Source organism: Pipistrellus kuhlii, unplaced genomic scaffold (genome assembly GCF_014108245.1).
Source record: "Pipistrellus kuhlii isolate mPipKuh1 unplaced genomic scaffold, mPipKuh1.p scaffold_m20_p_22, whole genome shotgun sequence".
Classification (NCBI taxonomy): domain Eukaryota; kingdom Metazoa; phylum Chordata; class Mammalia; order Chiroptera; family Vespertilionidae; genus Pipistrellus; species Pipistrellus kuhlii.
In genome coordinates, this window is record NW_023425521.1 from 7297181 (window position 1) to 7311363 (window position 14183).

Here is a 14183-nt window from a genome sequence, read left to right on the forward strand (position 1 = left end):
AAAGTCTCTTAAGTTCAAGTCTATAACTGATACCACAATTTGAGAAAAGTATACTGATAAATTATAATGTAGAAAAAAAGAAAAAAAAAGATGGAGAGATGGTAACATGACCCACCAGATCACTATAAAACAATAACATTAAAAATACAAATAAAAAGTAAAATTTTTTAAAAACATTAAAATTCCAAGATGACCAATCAGACTAAATCAATTAGAACAAATTCAGTCATTAAATGTAAGCACCATACCTGTTTTGATTCTGTAAGCTTTTTCTCTGGTGTTCGAATCTTATTAATTTCAGGTCCAGGATTATTTGTATCACTTTTACCTAAGAAAATATTTTAAAATTTTTTTAAATTTCCAGTGAGGATATTTCCAATGACTACCCAATATTAGACAAAAGAAAATATTTTAAACATTTTTCACCCATTATTATCAATTTGTATTATTGCTTGGGTTTTGTTCTTAAATTTTCAGAGACAGTTTCTCTACAAGAAAGTAAATTTAAAAATATAGCAAACCACATTGACCAGGCAAAAGCTTTATAAAAGGATATAATCTTAAAACATCAAATAATTCCAAAGATAACATCCCAATCTCCAGGTATTTACAGCCTAATTTTTCTTAAACTAGACATAAAAAAGAACATGGCATTCTTGCTTATTTATAAAGGCTCAAAAATTTGATCCTTTATAAATGCAATTAAGCAAAATCCAAATAATGTGTCAATCTAATTTAGTAAAGGAATCTAATCTGAGTAAAGACATTCTGAAATGTATGCATGCTGCTTAAAGGTAATAGATATTGAGCTAAATATAAGTGAAAGAAGTAAAATTAAGTTTGAAAATATCACAGTTATAAAAGATAATGCCAGTTCATCCATGTGAAAGGCTTCTCCTATATAAGAATTAACTGATGGAAATTTTCAATTCCTGAAAGAATCCTTAACTTGGGTTCTTGTTCAAAAACATAGGGCCAAATCTTTAAAATGAATTACTACTAAACTTTAAGAAATAAGAACTACAATGTCTGAGATAAAACATACACTGGATGGAATTAGCAGCAGATTAGACAATGCAGAAGAAAAGATTAGTGAAGCAGAAGGCAAAATATGCAAAATAAAATACAAAAAGAAAATTGATATTTTTTTAAATGAAAAAGTGTATGTGAGGTGTAGCGAAACTTTAAGCAGACTAATATATGGGTAGTTGGAATTCCTGAAGAAGAAATAAGGTAAGACAGAAAAAAACCTAAAGAAATAAAGAATCAAAACTTTCCAAATTTGATGAAAACTGTAAACCATCCAAGAAGCCCAACAAATCCCAAACACAAGAAGCACAAAGAAAACTACACCAAGAAGTGTTATAATCGAATTACTAAAACCAGTATAAAAGAAACTCTTATAAGCAGGCAGGGGAAAAAGACACATTTCATACAGAAAGCAAGCATAGGGGTGATTTCAGATTTCTCTAAAAAACTTCATCACTAGCAGACCTGCACTACAAGAAATGTTAAAAGAACTTTGGGCAGAAGGAAATTGTATCAGATGAAAACATAAATATATAGAAAAAAATAAAGATTACCAGAAATGCTAATTACATGAGTAATATAAAATATTATTTTTCTTATTAAAAACTTTTTAAAAAAATACACGGATATCTTAAGAAAAATAACATTTGGAGCCTATAACATATGTAAAAGTAAAATGCATTATAACAATAGGATAAAGTCTAGGAGAGAAAAAAATGAAATGTTTTGAAGTTATTTTAGTGTACACGAAGTGGTAGATATAAATTGGAAAGTAGACTGTGTAAGTTTAAGATATATACTATAAACCTAAAGAAATACTAAAATAATAAAGTTATAGCTAATAAGCCAATGAAGGAGATAAAAAAAGGAATCATGAAAGTATTCAAATAATCCAAAAGAAGGCAGAGTAAAAGAAAAAAGGAAAAAGAAAAAAAATTAGAAGAAGAAAAAAAAAAGAAAAAGAAAAAAAAACCAGTTTGGACAAATTAAAAAACCAATAGAGCGAGATGATAAAAATCAAACCTAACTATATTAATAATCACCATAAGTATAAATGGTCTACACAATCCAATTAAAAGAAAGAGGTTATCATATTGGATTTTTTTAAAAATCAAGGACCAACTATATGCTTTCTAAAAAAAATGTATTTTAAATATAAATACAATAGATTAAAAATAAAGGGTCAATAAATGATGTACCGTGCTAACAATAGTTAAAACAAAGCTAAGTGACTTTATTAACATTAAGCAAAGTAGATCTCAGAGCAAAGAATATTACCAGAGCTCAAGAAGATCATTCCATAATGATGAATTTGTTAATTAATCAAGAGCATAGTATTTTAAATGTCTATGTACCTAACAACAGAATTTCAAAATTCATCAAGCAAAACTTACAGAAAAATAGACAAATACCAATTATATTTGAAGACTTCTATTTTTATTATTTTTTAAATATATATATACTAGAAGCCTGATGCATAAAGATTCATGCAAGAATGGGCATTCCTTCCCCTGGCTGCCAGCACCGCCTTCACTCTAGTCAGAGCTGCCTGTCTGCCTTCCCACAATGCCCAGAGGCCCAGAGTGGCTGGGGTGGTGCAGAATGCCTATGCTGTTGCTGCCCAAGTGTCCTGCCCTGCCCTGGCCAGTCAGTGCCTGTTTTTGCAAATTACCCCGCCTTTTTTGGGTTGATTTGCATATTCACTCCAATTGGCTGGTGGGCATCACAAAGGAACAATTAGCACATTGCTCTTTTATTAGTGTGTGTGTGTGTGTGTGTTTTTAAATATGGAACACTTCACAAATTTGCGTGTCATACTAGCACAGGGGCCATGCTAATCTTCTCTGTATCATTCCAACTATAGTACTACTAAAGCAAGCACTTAAAGATATATTTTTTTATTGATTTCAGAGAGGAAGGGAGAGGGAGAGAGAGATAGAAACAAGAATGATGAGAGAGAATCATTGACAGGCTGCCTCCTGCATGCCCCCTACTGGGGATTGAGCCTGCAACCCAGGTATGTGCCCTTGACCGGAATCAAACCTGGGACCCTTCAGTCCACATGTCTTCTATACACTGAACCAAACCAGCTAGGGCATATTTGAAGATTTCAATATTCCTTTCAATATTTTTTTTTAAGTAGGTAGAAAATCAGCAAGGCTATAAGAGACTTAAGCAATCCTATCTAACAATTTGACCTAATTAACATTTAAAGAGCACTCCTTTCTTCTCAAGTGCACTCGGAAAATTTACAAAGATAGACCATGCAGTGGGTCATAAAACAAATCTCAATTATTTCAAAAGGATTCGATTCATATAAAATATATTCTCTTATCACAATGAAATGAAAGTCAGTAACAGCCGAAACCGGTTTGACTCAATGGATAGAGTGTCAGCTTGGGGACTGAAAGGTCCCGGGTTCGATTCCGGTCAAGGGCATGTACCTTGGTTGCGGGCATATCCCCAGTAGGGGGTGTGCAAGAGGCAGCTGATCAATGACTCTCTCTCATCGATGTTTCTAACTCTCTATCTCTCTCCCTTCCTCTCTGTACAAAATCAATAAAATATTTTTTTTTTAAAGTCAGTAACAGAAAAATTCTTAGAAAATCTCCAATGATTAAAAAATAAAACTCACCTTCCTAAATAATCAATGGGTCTAATTTGTAGAGAAATGATAAAATGTACAGAATGAAATGAAATAAAAATATAACACTGTACTACTGAGGAGGAAAATTATAACACTAAATACCTGTATTAATCTTTCACCTTAAAAATATATATGCAAGAGTTATATACTGAAAAGCTTTTTAAAAAATGAAAAAGATTAAAGATCTTGAGAGAGACATGTCCTCTTCATATATCAGAATACTCAATATTGTTTAGATGTCAATTCCCCCCATATTGACATCTAAACATTGACAGATTCAACACAATCCCAATCAAAATCCTAGCAGGCTTTTTTGTAGCAACTCATGAGCTGATTCTAAAATGTATATGGAAAAGCAAAGGACCTGGAATAGACAATTTTGAAAAAGAACAAAATTGGAAGATCTATATTACTGGATTTCAAGGCTTATAGAGCTATAGTAATCAAGACAGCGTATTTGGCATAAACACAAACATATGCATCAATAGAACAGAACAAACTTCACATAAGTAGTCAACTGATTTCCAAAAGAGGCACCAAATTAGTTTAATGGAAGGATAGCATTTTCAAATGCTGCTGAAGCCACTGAATATATATATTAGTATATGCAAAAACAAAATACAACCCCTTCAATTCTTACCTCAAACCATATACAAAAATTACCTCAAAATGAACCTAGTATAAGAGCTAAAACTATGAAACTTATAGAATAAAAGAAAATGGTCTTTGTGATCTTGAATTAGGCAAAAAATTTTAGACTGTTATGAAAATGAAAACGCAAGTCATATCCTGGGAGAAAATATTTCAAAACATATGTATAATTAAAGACTTATATCCAGGATGTACAGAGAATTCTCATAATGCAATAAGACAAACCAATAAAAACTCGGGCAAAAATTAAGAATACATACTTCATTAAAGATATATAGATGTCAAATAAGCACAATAAAAAGATATTAAACATCATTAATTATCAGCAACATGCAAATTAATACCATAATCAGATACTATCAGATAACCACTACCAAGGGTAAAGTTAAAAAGACTGACAATATCAAGTACTGATAAAAATGTGGAGCAACTAGAAATCTCATACATTTCTAGTAGAAATGAAAAATGGTCCAGTCACTTTGGAAAATAGTATGGCAATTCCTTATGACATTTCAATCCTGGGTGTTTATCCAAGAGAAATGAAAATACATGTTCACACATATGTTCATAGCGCTTAGGAACCAAAAATTAGAAATAACTAGGGTGTCCATCAGTTGACAAACAGATAAAAATACTGTGATGTATCCATGTAGTGGAATATTAATCAACAGTAAAATGAACAAACAATTGTCACAGGTGATATGAATGAATCTCAAATGGATTAAGCTAAATGAACAAAGTCAAACACAAAAAAACTACTTCCCCTAAGACTCTATTTATGATATGCTAAAGTAGAAACAAAAGTCAGATTAGTGGTTGCCCAGGGCTAGGGATTGGAGGAGACTTACTGCAAAGGGACATGAAGGAACTGTTTGAGGTCATGTGAATATCCTGTGTCCTTATTAATAACTCTGTATATTTTGTCAGAGTATATCTAACATTTTAAAAGAGTGAATTTTACTGTATATAAGTTAAAAGTCAATAAACCTGATGTTAAAAAATAGAGTAGGCCCTGACCGGTGTAGCTGTTAGTTGGAGCATCATCCTGTGCGTGGAAAAGGGTTTGATTCCTGGTCCGGGCACATACTCAGGTTTCGGGTTCAATCCCCAGCTAGAAGGTATATGAGAGGCAACTGATGGAAGTTTCCCTCTCACACTGATGTCTCTCTCTCCTCTTTCCTCTCTCTTAAATAAATTTAATAAATGTCCTCAGGTGAGGATTAAAAAAACAAACAAGCCGAAACCAGTTTGGCTCAGTGGATAGAGCATCGGCCTGCGGAGTGGGGGATCCGGGTTCGATTCCGGTCAGGGGCATGTACATTGGCTGTGGGCACATCCCCAGTTGGGGTTGTGCAGGAGGCAGCTGGTCATTTTTTTCTCTCTCATCAATGTTTCTAGCTCTCTATCCCTCTCCCTTCTTCTCTGTAAAAAAATCAATAAAATATATTTATAAAAATTAAAAAAACCAACAAATACATATGATGGCTAACTTTCCTTTATTTACAATTCTAAGAGATAAGAGACTATAACTTGCATAAGAAACAACTAGTTTAAATCAATTATTGCCACAGCAGTGTTAATGTTTAATATACAACAACAAAAATATCTTGGACTAACAAAAATGTTTAACAGATAGGGTTTTCTGTCTCAATATTAAATGACTACCATCTAAAATACTTTAAATATTAACATTTAATATTTTTTCAGGAAATTGGTAATGCCAATCATAGCTGGTAGGTTACATGCAAATTTTATATGTGTGCATCTTCCAGAGAGAGTCCACCATTTTTATGTCAGATTTTTCTCAAAGAGGTCTATGACCCATAAACAAGTTAACAATCATACTATAAAAGGAACTTTCTATGTTGATACAGGTTGGCATATCATTATTTTAGGAACATGAGACCAGCAAAGCAACTCACCATTTCGTTGTTGCTCATGCTGATCCTTCTCCTGATGCGGGTTCTGAGGCTGCCCTATGCTGACAGGGGGATGATGGCCAAGGCCATAAGGTAGAGGAGACCCCCGTCCGTGCGTCTGTAAGAGGTTCATATTGTAGGCCATCGCTGCCTGGTGTGTAATGATTCGAGGATCAACTGCAAACCTACCCTGGTATCCTGTCCATGGTACCTAGGTTATTACAAAACACAAAATAATTTCATTATGTACATTTTGGAAGGCAAACTTCAATAGAAAAAAGCAAACTCACACAGAGAAATGTTAATTTTATCAAAATGAGTAAGTACAGTCAACGTAATGATAACGATTGATAGAATTACTGCTATATCTCAACTAGCCTGAAATGGCTCCCTGAATCTTCAGTGTGTAAGGGAAAATTTATCACTGTACAGGTTAGGAAGAAACTGAGAACTTAAAATTGGTAATTATTTCTTGAAGCATTAAATCATCTTATAATCTTGAATCATTTCCCCTCAATATAAATGTATACATCTCACAGATTATCCTGAAAATTATCTCTTAAAGTCCTAAGTGCATAGTTACAGTGTCTAACAGACTGAATAAGAAAACCAGGGGGAAAATTAAGAAACAATTTAGTCTAAGGAATTTCAACTCAAAAAAATAGGTATTCTAACTTTATATGAATAATCCAATAATTTAATGTTCATTTATGATATAAGCAAAATTTTAAAAGGTCATTCATTTAATCAATGCTTTTGATTAAATCAGCTCTTCCTTTAAGTACAGAAACAGAAAATTTCTTTAGGTGTGTGTGTGTATATATATATATGTGTGTGTGTGTGTGTGTGTATATATATATATATATATATATATATATATATATATATATATAAATAATCCCTCTATATTAACATAAAAGGGATAAATACAAATGACATCTGCGCTACCTTCCTATTATTTTATTATAACTGCTAAATGCAGACTCTGAGAAATCTTATATAATAAAAGCCTCTTTGACCTAGTAAAATGAAATATAAATCCTAAGGGACTTACTATTTAAAGCAGACGATGTATGATGTTGCCAGGCTGTCTGGGAAGAAATAACTCAGCTAAAATTAAAATCTGTGGGGAGTGGGCATGAATTATTATACATATTTCTTACCGACAGTTTTTTCATTGGCTGCTGTGATTGTGAATTATTATGATCAACATGGCTGAGAAATGTCTGCAGCTTGGCATTTTTCCATTTTGGGGGTGTGGGCAGAGATGCCAAAGATCCTTGGCAATGATTACCTCTGCCTGATATTACAGCACTTTCCTTAAATGAAAGGAAGGTTTTCTAGGCTAAAATTCCTAAATTTGGAAATATTAGTATATCAACAAATTAACAAAATTATCAAAATATTCAGTATGTTAAAGGAAATAAAAATGAAGTTTTACAAAAAGGAAGCTCTCTAAAGATCACAGTCTAAGAAAGATTTAATGTTTTTAAGTACCAATAAGATTTTATAAGGTGTCAAATTTCTCAGATAAATTTAGACTCAAGGGAGTTAGACTAATCTAACCTTCTTTGCTTCCTCCAAAGAACTACATTTCTTAGGAAGAGTTAGTGAATTATCTATATATAAATATAAGCCTAATCAACCATAAAAATCCAATGACCAGAATGACCAGTTGCTATGATGCACACTGACCACCAGGGGGCAGACGCTCAATGCAGGAGCTGCCCCCTGGTAGTCAATGCACTCCCACAGACAACCTCCCCTGATCAGGGCTTGGAGATTCCCCCTTCCCCAACTCAGCCCAGGGCTGTGGTGGGGAACCAGGATGAGTGGCAGCTGACGCTACCATTGCTTCCTCTCCCTAGCCCACCAGGGTCTTCGGGACCTGATCAGCCCAGCCCTGATCGCCAGCCAGGCCTAGGGAACTCACCCATGCATGAATTTTGTGCACCAGGCCTCTAGTACAAGAATAAAATGCAAAAGATAAAAGAAAATAATCACTTTCTAAAACAAGAGACCAATTTACTAGCTCTGTTAACTTTTGGCTCAATTTCCCAGTAAAAATATTTTAAAAGAATACAAAGGCTTCTCAATCAAAATATCCAATTTACAGATTTCTTCATAGCCACTGATAATCTAATAAGCAAAAATTCACATTTCTTTGGTCATTTCAAAATTATAAGGTTAAAGATAAGAACTGCTTAAAAAAAACTTACATGCATTGAAAAGTTTTTATAAAAAGAGGTTATACAATATTTTATAAAGAGAGGTAGGACATTATATGGGACAGTCACTACTTTGGTGAAGCCTATTTTATTTTATTCAATAGTATCTCAAACATCCACTTACAGGTAAAGGCACCGACATAACTACATTCCCTCCATAGACAGCAGGTACGTAAAGAATACTTGTCCCTGTGTGAGGATCTATTCTCTGGACAGGGCTTGGAGATTTCCCCAAATTTGGATGAGGTCCAAGAGGAGGTGGAGGAGTGTATGCTCTAATAGGATTGCCAATAAGAACGGAAGGATTGGGTTGAACTGAAAAAAAAAAAAAAATAGAGAAAGGGTATATTCATTAGCTGTACAATTCACCTAGACAAAAATAACTTGAATCATCCAACAGCAAAATATATTTCCCAAGTGTGCCACGAGATATCTTAAAATCAAAGAAGTATTAGTGTGGAAGAGTAATGCATATTAAATAAACATAATATAACCATTTTTAAATGTTCCCTAAAGTTAACTTGAGATATGCAAAGTATTTTCTTTATAAACTAGCATATTTTTAAATGTCTTTTGAGGCTGGAGATGTGCCCTTCAAGGGAGAAAACCATGCGCACACCTACACTCTCAGTAAACATTCTCCAAGACTAGGAAAATATATATAAGTCTTCAGAATAAAGTTTTGACTTGCAATTGTAATATAGCCACATACCAAATGAAGGATAAGTAATTATTATTTTAAAGGCATAATTCTGTAATATTTTAAGTAATTGATATAAACTTTATCTTGAATTTTGAATAAACTTTATCTTGAATTTTAAACATATCTTGAATGTATGACTCAACATTTATAAGATATAACTATGTTCCAAAAACTTAGGTTACATAGAAGGCTTAAATGCTTTTCCTGTTTCTGGATATGTACTTTGATACCTACAAAATCACCCCTTGTAAGAAATGACATATGAGCCGAAACTGGTTTGGCTCAGTGGTAGAGCATCAGTCTGCGGACTGAAGGGTCCCAGGTTCAATTCCGGTCAAGAGCATGTACGTTGGTTGCAGGCACATCCCCGGTAGGGGGTGTGCAAGAGGCAGCTGGTCGATGTTTCTCTCTCATTGACGTTTCTAGCTCTCTATCCCTCTCCCTTCCTCTCTGTAAAAAATCAATAAAAAATAAAAAGAAATGACATATGAGTTCTGGCCAGGTGGTTGGAATGTCATCCCATACACTAAACATTCAGGGCACATATCCAGGTTGTGGGTTTGATCACTGGTGGGGATGTGTATAGGAGACAACTGATCAATATTTCTCTCTCACATTGATGTTTCTCTCTCTAAAAACATTTCTCTCTCAATAAAAATATTTCCTCGAGTGAGGATTAAAAAAGAAGAAATGATATATGAATAGAAGAGTTAAATGAGTTCCAAAGTGTGTGTGTGTGTGTGTGTGTGTTTCCCTCTTCCCATCTTTCTCTTTCAAATGATGAAATTTATGGTAAATACCATATCACAAAAGTGAGTTTTCATAGGGCTAATGTTTCCACTTACCAATTCCATCATTCTGGAAATGATCATTCTGAAGGAGGCTTTTCCCCTTTACAGAAAAAAAAAAGCAAACACATTTAATATTAGAGAACAATATTAGTTCCTACTCCTATGCAAATCACATGTATGCAGCAACAATTAAAATGCAAAGACTACAAACTCATAATTAATAACCATTAGACTGTTCTGAACTTTTTTTTATAAATATTAAAGTCATGGTGTTACATGTTCTTAGCTTTCAAGTTAAGGATATCTAAAATTATTTTTTCATAATAATCTATATATATAAAACCCTAATATGCAAATAGACCAAATGGTGGAACAACCGAACAACTGGTCACTATGACGTGCACTGACCACCAGGGGGGGCACGCAGAATAGGCGAGTGTCGGCTGCAGTGGGATGGTGGAGCAGGTGAGCGGGGCTGCCAGACCAAGGCGGGGCACTGTTCTCTGTCACAGGGCGAGCCTCTGGTGGTTACTGAAAACTCTTTGCTCCCACGCTACGCGGTCCGACCCGGCGTTTGCACCTGCTGCCGGTGCCAGCCCCACTCGCACCCACTGCCAGTGCTAGAGCCACTGTTCACACCCATTGCCAGTGCCGGCCCCACTCACACCTGCAGCTGCCGCTGGATCTGCCACTCATACCCACTGCCAGAGCCCAGTGCCGGTTCTGACTGCTGGGGGCCATCAGCAGGTGTGAGCAGTAGCTGCCAGCCCTGATCACCCCTGTGGGCTTCTCTACCTCCCCCTGTTCCTGAGGGAGTATTGGAGCAGCAGCTGCAGCTCACACCCTCTGGCAGCGCCAGCCCTGCTCACACCTGCTGCTGGTGCTGACCCCAATCACTCCAAACTGTCAGTGGATCCAAGCAGGGCTAGCACCATAGCCATGGAAGCTGTGGCGGTGGGAGCAGGGCTGCTGGCAAAGAGGGAACTGGGGGGGAGCAGCAAGAGGAGCCAGGCAGGGGCACGGAGGATGGGCTGATACCTGCCCCTATGCCCACCACAGCCTCATAGCCCACAGTTCCTTTCAAGGTGCATGAATTTGTGCACTGGACCCTAGTTTTTTATAAAAATAAATATGCAACCAATATGACTGAAACCTAAATTCTATTCCTTTGCATTTTCTCTGTAAATTTTCCATGAAATAACAAAATGTAAAAGTTGTATTTCAAGGAGAAAATATTAGTCTTCTATTCTTGAGAATGAGAACCTTTAAAACAATAACATGGCCCTAGCTGGTTTGGCTTAGAGCGTCAGCCTGTGGACTGAAGGGTCCCAGGTTCAATTTCAGTAAAGGGCACATGCTTGGGTTGTGGGATCAATTCCCAATAGAGGGCGTGCAGGAGGCAGCCTATCAATGACTCTCTCTTATCACTGATATTTCTATCTCTCTCTCCCTCTCCCTTCCTCTCTGAAGTCAATAAAAATATATTTTAAAAAAACACACAATAACATGAATATAACTATAGTTTGGGATTTACAATAATTTGAGTATGATCCATGGCATCTTAAAGTGTATAATTTATTGGGGGGGGGGGGGGGGGACCAGAAAGACACACTGTCATAATGTACTTAAGAGAATATACAAATTTTCCAGAAAGCAATTTGGCAATACCTATTGAAAGCATCCAAAATGTACATACAAGTTGGTCCGAAGGTTGTGGGTTATTGTTAAGCTGATTAACAAAACGTACATACACTTTAACCCAGTAATTGCACTTTCAGGGATGTCTCCAAATGAAATAATAATGGATTTGGCACAGATGTTCATCACAGCATTGTTTATACATGGGATGATATGTTAACAACCTAAACGTCCATCAATGAAGGATTTACTAAGTAAGCAATGGCAGATTCATATAATGGTATACTAACCTACTGTTAAAAAAGATGAGTTTGGAGCAGAAACAGTATTTGAAGAGACAAAGGTTCTGAATTTGTGGACTTGGCTAAAAAAAATTTTTGTTTCCACTGGCTAAATGTAATACATGAAGCCTTTATAAAACATAAGTAACACATTATACAATTTACCCTTAGACACGTACAAATTGCCATTTGTACATGACATCTGACAGTTAAAGGGGAAGATAATGTCCATAGCAAGAAGAAAAACCTGTTCTTGACAAGAGCAAAAGTACAGTGATGCTTCATTTATCTCTGTTAGCAACATTAAATATTCAGATCAGTACTAAACATCAAAGGTCAGTTGGTTAGTTATAAATGTGAAAGGACAGCGAAGTTCTAACTTTAAAAAATAAAAATAAAGTCAAAATAGAATCATATTTGGTCCATCAGCCAGAAGAGAATCTTTACAGTGATTGGCACTAGCTATAAAATACAAACTTCTGAGGAACAGAGAAGTGATGACAAAAGCAGGCAGGAGAAAGGAGGAAAAGTGAAAAGGAGAAGATGGCAGGCAGCAGAGCTGGCAGAGAAGGTGGAAGATCAGAAGCAGAGCAATTATTAAATAGATGTCACAACAAGAGCAGTCAGGGGCACAGGCACTGACAGAGGAAACAAGAGCTGAGAGCCGAGGACATAGACGATAAGACAGTTCTAAGAGGATAACAAGCCATTTAGATTTCCTAGTCTCTAAGGACCCATCAATCAGGGGCAACTGTGTAGTATGTGAAGAAAACATAGTGGTTTAGGCAGGGTGGGAGGCAGAATGGCCCCCCAAAGATGTCCACGCCCTAATCCCTAGAACCCCTGAATATGTCATGTTATGTGGCAAAAAAGACTTTGCAGATATAATTAAAGTTATGGGTTTAATATAAGATTATCCTGGAGTATCTGTTCATATAATCTATTGACATGAACCCTAAAAGCAGAGCAATTTCTCCAGCTGAGGTCAGAAGATGCAGAAGAAGGAAAGGGAAGATATGGTGGAAGGGGAAGCCAGAGAGATTCTAAGGAAGAGAAGGCTCTGAGATGCAGGGGCCACATGTGAGACCTGGAGAATAGATAATATTCAGAAATGGATCCTTTGAAAAGACCAAAGCAATATTTTATAGGTTTTAGTTTGTGAGTTGTTTTTCCCCATCTATCCTCTGAATAGTTTTTATAGTGTATGAATCTGTTCGATTTTATCAAAGCTTCAAACTTTGCTCCCAGCAAGTGCCCTAGGAGGAAGCAGAATGAAGACAGGGATAATAGTTTTCTCCTGCTAATTCTGCAGGCGCCCGTGAAAGACATCGTTATAAATGCCTGGAGGGAGGGAGGCAATGAGGACTGGCTAGATTACTCACTCCTGGGTCCCCTAACATTTTGTACCTTTGCTAAGCCTTATCACAGAACTGAATTTTAGTGAGAGAATAAAGTTATTTCTAAGCAGCAAGAGGTATGTTTTGTTGACAAACAGCCCTGAGGTAGCAGCTCCTGGAACATTTTTCACCATGATCCAGTCTTCTGGTGATTTTATCTATATGAAATCTTATTGGGATTTTAAAACTTAGTCTAACATTGAGATACTAATTTTTAATATTTCTTATGCCCTGAATTGTGCTGACAGTTGAATATTAAGGAAATCTAGGGGGAATCGTATGGCTTAGTATAGTGGTTGGCAAACTGTGGCATGCAAGCCACATGCGGCTCTTTGGCCTCTTGAGTGTGGCTCTTCCACAAAATACCACGTCCTGGGCGAGTCTATTTTGAAGAAGTGGTGTTAGAAGAAGTTTAAGTTTAAAAAATTTGGCTCTCGAAAGAAATTCCAATTGTTGTACTGTTGATATTTGGCTCTGCTGACTAATGAGTTTGCCAACCACTGGCTTAGTATCATGTTTTCAGAAATAGCACCTTTTACTAACAATGAAGTAAGTTTTCCTTTACCAAAAGACACCAGCACATACAAAATAAATTATCTAGGATTTGTCTCAAAATTTTCTAGCGGGTGTATGTGATGGTGGTAGAGTGGAGGAAGTGGAATGTAGATGAAACAAGATTAAGTTAATTAATGAAGTTGAATGATAAGGAATTTGTTATACTATTCTCTCTACTTAGTTAAATGTTTGAAATTTTCTACAATAGAAAATTAAATAAAAAGGGACACCAGTACAAATTCAAACCTCAAAACAATGTCATGGAAGTAAAGAAAATACGAGGAGAGGAAGGAGGAAAGGTGATAGCAATAAACTTCGGTTCACAATAATTATTGCATATGGTA

At 35.7% G+C, this 14183-nt stretch overlaps 1 protein-coding gene and 1 non-coding gene across 14 annotated transcripts in view; both read right to left on the reverse strand.

The window, feature by feature from the left end:
• Window positions 1-14183, reverse strand: part of HELZ (helicase with zinc finger) — a 108164-nt gene that overhangs the window by 23840 nt on the left and 70141 nt on the right. For all 13 annotated transcript variants that reach the window (XM_036450760.2, XM_036450756.2, XM_045586295.1 and 10 more), the window contains 4 exons: window positions 10023-10068; window positions 8599-8789; window positions 6250-6457; window positions 249-328 (listed from right to left, as the gene is read on the reverse strand). In XM_036450760.2, coding sequence (XP_036306653.1) covers window positions 249-328; window positions 6250-6457; window positions 8599-8789; window positions 10023-10068 — 525 coding nt within the window. The remainder of the gene's footprint in view (window positions 1-248; window positions 329-6249; window positions 6458-8598; window positions 8790-10022; window positions 10069-14183) is intronic.
• Window positions 2811-2915, reverse strand: LOC118726685. Its single transcript, XR_004990366.1, has one exon. It is a non-coding gene; the product is annotated as a U6 spliceosomal RNA (small nuclear RNA).